The 12,373-nt window shown below is 39.7% G+C and overlaps 1 protein-coding gene across 1 annotated transcript in view; it reads left to right on the forward strand.

Moving 5' to 3' along the window:
* The window catches only part of TXLNG (taxilin gamma), a 55,527-nt gene that overhangs the window by 36,399 nt on the left and 6,755 nt on the right, over window positions 1-12,373 (forward strand). Inside the window, exons 4-7 of the mRNA XM_080794740.1 lie at window positions 1,237-1,407; window positions 2,323-2,517; window positions 5,654-5,773; window positions 7,301-7,375. Coding sequence (XP_080650866.1) covers window positions 1,237-1,407; window positions 2,323-2,517; window positions 5,654-5,773; window positions 7,301-7,375 — 561 coding nt within the window. The remainder of the gene's footprint in view (window positions 1-1,236; window positions 1,408-2,322; window positions 2,518-5,653; window positions 5,774-7,300; window positions 7,376-12,373) is intronic.

Here is a 12,373-nt window from a genome sequence, read left to right on the forward strand (position 1 = left end):
TACATGCAGCTATTTAAGCTCAATTTAAATTCAAGAAGAAATTCAGTTCTTTAATTGCACCAGCCACAAAAAAGTCAAAATAACTGAAACCAGAACAGTTCTTTTAGGACCACACACAAATGAGATGAACGAGAAGAGCAAAGGAATGGTGAGCCTGGGATTCTGGATTGTGATCACCTTGAGCCCGAGAAGGCAGGACTTGCAGCTCTCCGCGGAGTTACAGATCGTCTGTACAGGCGGGGAGCCTCCTGCAGCTGTGCTGCACCTGTGGTCATACTAACGTTACTTTGCAAAAGTATTATACAAAAATAAAATTATTTTTTCTGCAAGAATTTCTGTAAGGATGTTTTTAATAGCTGTGAGCATATGGCATTTAAGGATGCTTGATGTGTTTTGGTAGGCCACAAGGTGTCACTCTTGCTCTTGAAATTGACTCAGCATCTTTTCTGTGAACCGTCAGTAAGGCTGCTGTCTTAATCTGTTAGCGTTGATTTAACCTTGAAATATACTTATTTGCTCCAAACCTAAAATTGCAGCAATTCCTCTCTTTCTCACAAAGAACTTGAATGCTGCTTATTCCCTTTTTTTTTTTTCCCTTCTCTTAGAGAGCATGTGCCTGTGCCTGAGCTGAGGAGGGGAGTGTGGGCAGAGGGAGACACAGAGAACCTTAAGCAGGTTCTACACCCAGCATGGAGCCTGGTGCAGGGCTCAGTGTCACAACCCAGAGATCCTGACCTGAGCCAAAATCTGGAGTTGGATGCTTAGATGACTGAGCCACCCCGGCACCCCAGTACAGCTTATTCTAATTTGGAGGACCATTTCAATAGAGCAGCCTGTGTGTTTTTCAGAAAAGTAAAAGTCCATGGTATTGATTTCTAAAATTTTTCCAAAAACACCATTTAACAATTTTTAATAAGAGATTAAGGGGTGCCTTGCTGGCTCAGTCGGTAGAGCATGTGACTCTTGATCTCAGGGTTGTGAGTTTGAGCCCCACTTTGGGGGTAGGGATTTTTTTTTTAAAATAGATTAAGATTGTTTTTTCCCCTATCCTTAATTATTAGTTTACTTTCCTATCATGACTAGAAGAGAGAAGGTTGGCAGAGTAATATGTTACAAAATAAGTTTTAAAAAATACTGTAATACTTGGTTTTTGAAAATGTGGTTCCATAATTCCTCCAGCCGTAACTCAAAGGTTTTCATTGTACTTCCTGATTGTAAAGTGCTTTTTAATTTTAGCTAGAGGAAAGCAGGAATGTTCAGAAGCAAATGAAGATTCTGCAGAAGAAACAAGCCCAAATTGTGAAAGAGAAAGTTCACTTGCAGAGTGAGCACAGCAAGGCTATCTTGGCAAGAAGCAAACTAGAGTCTCTTTGCCGGGAACTGCAGCGTCACAATAAGACATTAAAGGTTAGTTGGTTCAGTTTTCTGTTTTTCAGGAGGGACTGACACTGGCTTGGCTTATTTTATAATTACTGTGTACCTATTTGAAGTAAATCTTTTGTCTCTACGTGGAGACAGATAGCAACCAGTTTTCTACTATTTTGCTTGGCCTGATGCTTCTTTTTTTTTTTTTTCTTTTCTTTTTTTAAAGATTTTATTTATTTATTTGACAGAGAGATCACAAGGAGGCAGAGAGTCAGGCAGAGAGAGAGGGGGAAGCAGGCTCCCTGCTGAGCAGAGAGCCCGATGCGGGGCTCGATCCCAGGACCCTGAGATCATGACCCGAGCCGAAGGCAGAGGCTTTAACCCACTGAGCCACCCAGGCGCCCTGGCCTGATGCTTCTTAATGGACCTCATACCTGGCCATGGGGAATCTAATTGAGATTGATATTTAGACCACAGCTTACCTGCCTGGAGCCCTGGCTTAGGAAACTCAGAGTTGCCAGTTTTCTGCTGAGCACTGAGGTAGTTGATTACCACGTAGGAGAAGCTGACATGAATGCGAAGCCGAACAGAAACAGACTTGAGGCAAAGACTGGGTCTGGGGAGGGAAAACAGCCGCTGAGCTCCTTAGGAGCTGTTCACCAGCCACATGGCCAAACCACCCTTGCCTACCCCCAGTACCCAGAGACTAAGTGCTTTTAGAATAGCACATAGCACTCGTTTTACAGCAGGGCAGTTTGTGTCTCTGGTTGTGTATTCAGGAAAAGCTGCGTGCTTATCAAATGATCACCTTCTGGTCACAGATAAAGGGAAGGGGAATCAGAGTTCAGAAGCAACACTTCAGGGTCACAATAAGTAAAGCCCCAGAGCAGCAGCAGCTTTTATGAGTATCTTCTGTGTAAGTCTATACCATTAATGGGAGTTTTTTTTGATAATAAGGAAGAAAACATGCAGCAGGCACGAGAGGAGGAAGAGAGACGTAAAGAAGCCACCGCACACTTCCAAATCACTTTAAATGAAATCCAGGCGCAGCTGGAGCAACATGACATACACAACGCCAAGCTCCGCCAGGAAAACATTGAGCTGGGAGAGAAGCTGAAGAAGCTCATTGAACAGTACGCTCTGAGGGAGGAGGTAAAGCCATCTTGTTGGTTTAGACAGCTTCTCATTATCCACAGGAGTTTCTCCCCATTCACTGCCAGAGGAAAACTACCATCATAGGATGTTTTAGAAGTTTTATATTTGCGTAGTGGAAGTTGGGTTTTTCTTAGGAAAACTTCAGCCACCATGAGAACAGGAGTCTTGGGGATTGTCACTTAGATAGTTGAGAAGAGTCTGTGGATGTGGGTGGGTGAGGCAGCTTCTTAGAGAAGCATTAAGTACGCCTTGTCTTCCACGTGATGCTACAAGATTGCGTATTTAGCATACAGATTTTTCCCCTTATCTAGACTAATAATAAATATTTGGCCTTCAGATATGCTCTAACTCAGACATCTGTGATAACCTATACAGTCTACATTACCGTTGTATTATACCTGCGTTTTAGATTTTTTCTTTTACTGGAGGTTCTATACTATTTGAGAGGAAAAATAGAACCTATTTCTAAACTCTCATACCCACTGAAGTAAAAAGCTTATTGGAAGGATCCATGCCTGCTGGTCTTGGTCGTTGGTCTCCAACTAAGACTTTTTCAGGCTAGTCAGGAAATTCAGAGGTGTTAATTAAAAGCAAACAGGTGATGGTCTGTTTTTTTGTTTTTTAAAGCCTCCTTATTTTTACAGGCCAAATGGGCAGGATTAGAGGCATTAGGCTTTTTTTTTTTTTTTCCCAAAGAAAATGATGTTAATTTATTTCTTTCACATGTTTATCTGCTAAACGTTTTTTTTTCTTTATTTTCAGTTAGCCAGCATAGAGCACATCATTAGTTTTTGATGTAGCGTTCAGTGATTCATGAGTTGCATATAGCATCCAGTGCCCATCACCACATGGGCTTTCCTTAACGCCCATCACCTGTTTACCCCATCCTCCCACCCCCGTCCCTTTTGTAACCCTCAGTTTGTTTCCTGGAGTCTAGAGTCTTTCATGGTTTGTCTCCCTCTCTGATTTCTTCCATTCGGTTTTCCCTCCCTTCCCCTGTGGTCCTCTATGCTATTCCTTATATTCCACATATGAGTGAAACCGTGTGATAACTCTCTTTCTCTGCTTGACTTACTTCACTCAGCATAATCCCCTCCATTTCCATCCATGTCGATGCAAATGGTAGGTATCCATCCTTTCTGTTGGCATCAGGCTTTTTATACAGTGCATCCCCTGCCTTTGAAGTTAGGGAAACGTGCTTTTATGTGTGTTGTAACCCTACACAAGTAGATTAAAATAACTGGTTAAAAGGAAAAAAAAGATTGGCCCCTCTGTGGGTTACTGTATTCAGTTTTGAAGGCAAACTTTAGATCATACTAACTTAGAGTCTTACATTCAGCCCTTCAAAAAATTACTTTTTTTTAAAAGATTGTTTCTTTATTATTTGAGAGAGAGAGTGCATGCGGGCATGGGGGGAGGGGCAGAGAGAGAGAGAACCCCAAGCAGACTCCCTTCTGAGCACGGAGCCCGGGAGTCCAAAGCAGGGTTCCATCTCAGGACCCTGAGATCATGACCTGAGCCAAAATCACGAGTTGAACACTCAACTGACTGAGTCACCCAGTGCCCCTTAATCACTCTCTCTCCCTTCTCCCTTTTTAAAATGGAGAATTACAAACTTAAAAGTAGAGAATATGTCATCTGGTTTTAGCAGATGAAATCATAGTTTCAGCTTTATTTCCATCAGCTTTCCCTGGGTTATTTTGATACAACTTCAAGGTGTTCTATTCCATTCCATTCATATGTATTTGAGGGTGTACCTTCAATTTTTTAAAGCACCACCACGCTATCATTTTCACATGTAACAAAATTTAACAGTAATTACTTAATGTTAAATACTGAGTCATCGTTCAATTTTCTGTAGTTGTGTCTCCCCCCTCCTTTTTTTTAAAGCTATTTGAATCAAGCTCTAAATAAAGTCCATCTGTTTCACTGATTGATCGGTTTCAAGTCTATAACATGAAGATTTCCAGGGGCACCTGGGTGGCTCAGTTGTTAACCGTCTGCTCTGGGCTCGGGTCAGGATCCCAGGATCCTGGGATTGAATCTTGCATCGGGTTCCCTGCTCAGCAGGAAGCCTGCTTCTCCCTCTCCCACTCCCCTTGCTTCTGTTCCCTCTCTTGGTGTCTCTCTCTGTCAAGTAAATAAATAAAATCTTTAAAAAAAATGATTTCCTCTTCACTCTTTTTTTTTCCTTTGAGTATTTATTGAAGGAACTTTTTTGCCCTAGAGAATAAATTTTATATTAGATTATAAAGGCCTCAATTTTCTTAAAATTGTTCTTTTAGTTTTTAATATGACAATCTGCCACATGATAGATGTAGAAAACTTGAAAACTATGTACATTTAAGCACATTACATGTGAGTCTTATTTTGAATGTTATCAGATGTTCTTTCGTCAGGAAGAGTTACTCTGTACATCTGAGAAGGGGTGTTCTGATGACTGTATTGTGTGTAAATAACTACTTAACAATTTTGTTTGGAAATCGTAATGACATTTCAGCAAATGTCTAATATGTGCTGGGCACCAGGCACCTTACACAGCAGAACCACCACATTGGCTTTTAGAGCTCTGCAGCGAATGTGGTTATCTCTGCTGGGAGGAGGGAAGTGAGAGTCAGCAAGGGGAAAATCTGCCCCAGGCCACGCACCAGCCAGGACTTGACCTGGGGCCACTCCAATTGTCATAGCATGCTGCCTCCAGCTGAGAAATTTGGGAAACTTAAAGAGGAGAAAAATACCCAGGAGTTAATGTGTCTGATATGTGGGTTTAACAGTTTGATCTCCTTATCCATCTTTTTCTTGATACGTTTTTGAGCCTCATTTTCATTGTAGGGCAGGAATAGGAAGTACAAGTGTATGGTTAATGAGGCTCCTTGACAGTCCACCTCTGAAAGGGAGGGGGTACAGAGTAGCAGCTGGAAGGCTCCTTTCTTGCAAGTGCAAACCCAGGAGGGCTTGCAAGGTGATGTAAAGCTCACTCTTCTAGAAACTCATGGACCCAATGTCCTCAGCTATGGTGGTATTAGCAGGAAAAGCAGGGTAAGAATAAACAAGGTATTGTAATTTGTGTTGTTTCCTCATCATTGTGTTCCTTTTTCATTAAGTGATGTAAGAAATTTTACTTCTCCCATAGCATATTGATAAAGTGTTCAAACATAAGGAATTACAACAACAGCTTGTGGATGCCAAGCTTCAGCAGACGACACAGCTAATAAAAGAAGCTGATGAAAAACATCAAAGAGAGAGAGAGTTTGTAAGTTCTCTTTCTTAAAAAAAGAAATTTATTGTCAAAATTGTAACCAAAGCCATTCAAAATACTTATTCTACATTAATAGAGCACCTGGGTCATGCTAATTGGTTTTTTGTTCTAGACTGAGAAAGCCATGTGTGTCAGAAAGTATTTGGCTGTTTATTTCTGTTTAACTTTTTTTTATACAGAAGACACACGGGAGAGATTAGACCAAATTAGTGGAAAGATCTGCACTCATTTGACTTTTTCATGCTTACAGTTATTTCACTTTGGTAATGGTCACCAAGTTTAAGAATTATACCGGTATTCAGCACATTAAATGTGGCGGTTCAGTTTAATATTGAGCTTACCAAACACTGGTCTCCTATATACCCTGATACTTTGCTTTCAAACAAGTAACTTGAAACTAGGAAACCTATTTGTCGATTTACTCTGGTATAATTTTATGATAAAACTTTAACAGAATTCTCTATACCTAATCACTCAGCTTCGTTCCCAGAGTGTATGTTCAGACTCTATTGCCTGTCAGTAATTGTGAATACAGTGGAATCTCATTGGGTATGTATATTTAACAAATGCAAATTCAACTTTATGTGCTTAGGCCCCGCCCCCCAAAAAGATGAGAAATGATTATGGCAATGAGGACTGTTCATCCAGCTTTCACTCAAGTAGCACAGGCCTTGAGGCAAGCCTGGTATGAAGGCTCTGTGAGTGGCCCTCATGATGTGAACTTAGCATGTTGAGTGTGAGTCTAGGCTTAAGAGAAACCTGTTCTTCATACAGCACCATCTTCTGTGAGAATTAATAATGCTTTCCTGTGTATAATTGAAGAAACCGTTGTTTTTTCCAAAGTGAGGGTATAAATTTCATATATTCACACACACATACATACATTGCACGTATATACTTTATAGTTGGTTTAATGACTTTTTAGGGCTTATTTGGGCTACGTGTGACTTTTTACTTCAGGGGCTGAATTTCAACAGTTACTTACTATGCAGTTTCACTGTATAACTTTTTCTTGAAAACCCAAGTATATAAATTAAAGCTCTCATTCACTTCTCCCCTGCTTTTTAAGAAGTGATCAGAAACTGGTCTCTGATTTCATTGCTTTGCTCCATACTCTTTCACTCTGCCTCATCCTGACTCTCAAGGAGTAAAGTGGATTTCTGAGTCGTCGAGATAATGTCAAGATTCCTAGTCATGTTTTCTGCTAATACCAAACTTCTAATTATTTTCACCTGAAACATAACAGTTTAACCTTGAGTTTTGTAATAAACCTATTATTTGGCCTCCAGGGTACTCTTTCTAAGCAGTAAAAGTGTTCCAACATTCCTGAATGTTACCAAGTAGAACAGATTGAAGAGGTAATGAGCAATTGATGTAACCGAAAATTTTATCTATAGGCTTCTAGTTCTTGCTAAAATAATGAGTGGAAGGATTAAGCCTAACTCTCTCTCTGGTCATTTGACATTATAATCATATTTGTAATTACTATTAGTATTTTGCCAGAATGTTTCTGTTTTCTAGTTATTAAAAGAAGCAACAGAATCGAGGCACAAATATGAACAAATGAAACAGCAAGAAGTACAACTAAAACAGCAGGTAACTTGACAGCAGGGGATAGTAGCATTAGTTTAAAAAAAAAAATCTATGGTTCATTTGATATATACCTTGAATCTTCTCTAAGGTGCTTGTGCTTGTTCCCAGCCAGAACTCCAAGTCCCTCTTGGAGTTTTCCTCTTTATTTAGGGTGACCAGCTCATCCTGATTTGCCCAGGACTTTTGTGGTTTTAGCACTCAGAGTCCTGTGTCCCAGGAAGCACTTAGGTTTCAGGCAGACTGGGACAGTTGGTGATGCTGTCTGCAGCGTTCCCTTTCCAATATCCCAGGTATTTCCTCCCTTTCTCAGTTTGCTTCCATGTGGGTCTGCTAATTTTCAACTAAAGAAGAACCGAGGAGTCTGCAGATTGGAGCTCTTTTGTATTAAGTTGAATTATATGAAATCACTGATACTTCTTTGACCTACAGAAATGGCAGTTTCATATAGTTGAACCTAAAATCTTCAGAATTTTGTGCTGTGAGCACATAACCCATTTTAAAAATTGCCTTATTAACCACTCTACTCTCAGAGCCATGGAGATGGTAATTTTAATGGGGGCCTTCCCTACTTTTTCTTCTCTTTAAAGTATATGACACGCTATTGTTAAGTATAGTCACCATGCTGTACATTAGATCCTCCAAACGCATTCATCTTCTAACTGAAAATTTGTACCCTTTGACCATTATCTTTGGATGTCCCCTTCCCATCAGCCCCTGACAACCACCACTCCACTTTCTATTTCTAGGAGTTTGGCTTTTTTAGATTCCATATATAAGTGAGATCATACAGTGTCTTTTCTCTGTCTGGCCTATTTCACCTAGCATAATGCCCTAAAGGTCCATCCATATTATCACAAATGGAAAGATTTCTTTCTTTTTTTTTTCTTTTAAGATTTTATTTATTTATTTGGCACAGAGATCACAAGTAGGCAGAGAAAGGGGGGGAAGCAGGCTCCCTGCTGAGCAGAGAGCCCGATGCAGGGCTCGATCCCAGGACCCTAAGATCATGACCTGAGCTGATGGCAGAGGCTTAACCCACTGAGCCGCCCAGGCGCCCCTCTTTTTTTTTTTTTTTTTTTTTAATGACTGAATAATATTGCATTGTGTATTTATACCACATTTTCTTTATCCATTCATCTGTTAGTAGGCACTTAGGCTGTTTCCATATCTTGGCTATTTTGAATAATGCTGCAGTGAATATAGGAGTGCATATGTATCTCTTTTAGATAGTGATCTCATCATCTTCAGGTATATACCCAGAAGTGTAGGATTCCTAGATCACATGCTAGTTCTGTTATTAATTTTGAGAAACCTCCATATTGGTTTTCACAGTAACTGCTGATTTACCTTCCCACCAACAGTGCCCAGTATTTCCCTTTTCTCTACACCCTTGCCAACATTTGTCATCTCTTGTCTTTTTGATAGTAGCCATCCTAACAGGTGAGATGACATCTCATTGTGGTTTTGATTTGCATGTCCCTGAGTAGTAGTGGTGTTGAGCACCTTTTCATGTTCCTGTTGGCTATATGTAGGTCTTTGGAAAAATGTCAGTTCAGGTCTTCTGTCCATTTTTAAATTGGATTATATGTGTTTTTTTGCTCTTGAATTGTGTGAATTCCTTATATATGTTGTATATTAACCCCTTATCAGGTATATGGTTTGCAGGTATTTTTACCCATTCCATAGTTGTCTTTTCATTTTGTTGTTTCTTTTGATGTACAGAAGCTTTTTAGTTCAGTGTAGTCCCTCTTGTTGATTTTTGCTTGTGTTGCTTGTGCCTTTGGTATCATAACCAAAATTTCCAAGACTGCTTTCAAGGAATTTTTTTTTAAGTTTTATTTATTTATTTGACACACAGAGATCACAAGTAGGCAGAGCAGCAGGCAGAGAGAAAGGAGGAAGCAGGCTCCCCGCTGAGCAGAGAGCCTGATGCAGGGCTCGATCCCAGGACCCTGAGATCATGACCTGAGCCCAAGGCAGAGGCTTAACCCACTGAGCCACCCAGGTGCCCCTCAAGGAATTTTTTACCTGTGTTTTCTTCCAGGAGTTTTTATGGTTTCAGGTCTTATGTTTAAGTCTTTAATTTTTGTGAATAGTGGTAAGAGAGGGGTCCAGTTTTCCCAACACCATTTATTGAAGAGACTGTCCTTTCCCCATTGAGTATTCTTGGCTCCTTTGTCAAATATTGGTTGACCATAGTGTATGGGTTTATTTCTGGGCTCTCAACTCTTTTCCTTTGTGTCTCTGATTTTATGCTGGTAGCATACTGTTTTGATTGCTTTAGCTTTGTAATATAGTTGGAAGTCAGGGAGCATGGTGCCTCCATCCAGTTTTGTTCTTTCTGAAGATTACTTTGGCTATTCCAGCTCTTTGGTGGTTCTATTCAAATTTTAGGTTTGTTTTTTCTATCTCTGTAAAAATACCATTGGGGTTTTGGTAGGGATTAAATATAGATGGCTTTGGGTGTGTGGACATTTTAATAATATTAACTTCTGATCCTTGAACACAGATATCTTTCCACTTTGTGTTCAAGTTTTTCATCAGTGTCTTAGTTCTCAGTGAGTAGATCATTTATATCCTTGGCTAAATTTATTTCTAAGTATTTTATTGATTTTGATGCTATTGTAAATTTAGGATTGGTTTTTTTTAATTTCTTTTTCAGATATTGTTAGTGTATAGAAATGGAACTGATTTCTTTATGTTGGTTTCACATTCTGAAACTTTACTGAGTTTAACAGGTTTTTGGTGGAGTCTTCAGGATTTCCTATATGTAAGATCATTTTGTCAGCAAACAGACACAGTTTTACTTTTTCCGTTCTGATTTGGATGCCTTTTATTTTTCTTGCCTAATTGCTCTGGCTAGGAATTCTAGTAGAAGGAAAGCTTTTAAACCTTTAATGGTTGAGTACGATATTAGCTGTGAGTCTGTCATGTATGGCCTTTATTACATTGAAGTATATTCCTTCTGTCCCTAATTTGTTGAGTGTTTATATCATGAATGGATGTTGTATTTTGTCAGATGCTTTTTCTGCACCTGTTGAGATGATCATGATTTTTCTCCTTTATTTTATCAATGTGGAACATCACATTTATTGATTTGTGTATGTTGAACCATCCTTGCATCATCACAGGGATGAATTCCATTTGGTCATGGTCTGTGATCTTTTTAATGTGCTATTGAATTTGGTTTGCTAGTATTTAGTTGAGAATTTTTGCAGCTATATTCATCAGGGATGTTGGCCTATAGTTTTCTAATAGTATCCTTATCTGGCTTTAATATCAGGGTAAAGGCTGACCTTATATAAAATGAATTGGGGAGTGTCCCTTCTCTTCAGTTTTGTTTTTGTTTGTTTGTTTCTTTGTTTTTGGAAGAGTTTAGGAAGAATTAACATTCATTCATCTTTAAATGTTTGGTGGAGTTCACCCATGAGACCATCTGGGCCTAGGCTTTTCTTTGTTGCTTCCCTGTTTTTCAGTCCAAACCCTTTGTTTGTCCTAATGCAGTCTTTCACTGTGTTTGTCTAATGTGGAGTAAGGGTAGCAGATGCTGCCTCCTCACTCAAAGGAAAGGTACAGAAAATACTTCTCATGTCTTTATGGACAGGTGAAATTAGGCATTTACCTATAGTCCACCCTTTTCCAAGTAACTAGATTACATTCTGTTGAGAAAAGTGTTTATTTTAAAAGTTTCTTATACAACACATTTATATTTAATGTTGCAAGCTCTCTAAATTAGTTCTAAAATGCACTTGATACATTGAGACTGAATCTTTTTTTTTTTTTTAAGATAATTTATTTATTTAATAGAGACACAGCCAGAGAGGGAATGCAAGAAGTAGGCTTCCCGCTGAGCAGGGAGCCTGATGCGGGTCTCGATCCCAGGACCCTGGGATCATGACCCGAGCCAAAGGCAGACGCTTAACGACTGAGCCACCCAGGCACCCTGAGACTGGTCTGAATCTTTAAGAGCACCTCTTTCGAATGCTGTTTTGTCTTCGGGTGTGTTTTATGATGTGGTGATGCTCATTTCCTGTAAAGGTGGCCTAACTTTGAAAATTCAAGTTTTTTTTTAACTTTCCACTATAACCTAGGATTGTGCTAGATTGCTTCTAGGAAATTTGAACCCCTTATTAGCTCTGAGTTGTCCATATAAATGGAGAAAAGTATTGATGTGGAAAAGGCGTATAGTCTATTTGTAGATGGCTTTGGAAGATGGACTTAAATGTGGGAGTCATTGCTAATTCTCCAGGGCAAAGCACCAGAGGACCCTTCTATGAAGCTCCCTGGCAGCTCGGATTCTCTTGGATTGTTACCCTTGAAACTTCTGTTGTCAGCGATATGTGTCACCCTGGGTCGTGTTATTTGATCGTTAGTTTGTTTCCTTTGCTGTCACGTCTTACTTTTCCTAGTCTAAATGTGGCTGTCCTTGCCAAGTGTTGGTCTCATTCTATGCTCTTACCATGTCAGTTTCCAGCATTTGTTGAGGAGAGAGTTGGATTGGTGTTTGTTGACCCGTTGTTCTGTAATGCAGACATACAAGTCTTGGTGTCACGGTAGTTGCCACTTACTAACTACCCAGTATGGGCCAGTTTTGAGCTCTCAGATGGAACAGTCTACCTGGATATTCCATCTTCGAGGAAAACAGCTATGAACATGCATTTAAACTTTTGATATTCTACAGTGCACCAGGAATATTATTATGGTTATCACAATTTCCAGTATTTGAAGTGTACTTTAGAGCCATGGCCCCCAATACCCAAATCAGTCCAAATCGAATGTCAAAACAATCCATCACACTAAATTCTCCTACCCGCACCCCCCCCAAGCCAGTGCTTCGACTTCTGTTTTGTTTTCCTGCCTGTGTTAAGGAGAGAGCTATCCTTGATACCAAGCTAAGAACTGTGCAGGTGGTGTTCTAAAAGAATGCTCTTTTTCCATGGACAATTTCTCAAATGTAAGGAGAGGTAATTGGTGGATTGGAGCTAGTAAATATTTGTACAT

Source organism: Martes martes (assembly GCF_963455335.1).
Source record: "Martes martes genome assembly, chromosome: X".
Taxonomy (NCBI): domain Eukaryota; kingdom Metazoa; phylum Chordata; class Mammalia; order Carnivora; family Mustelidae; genus Martes; species Martes martes.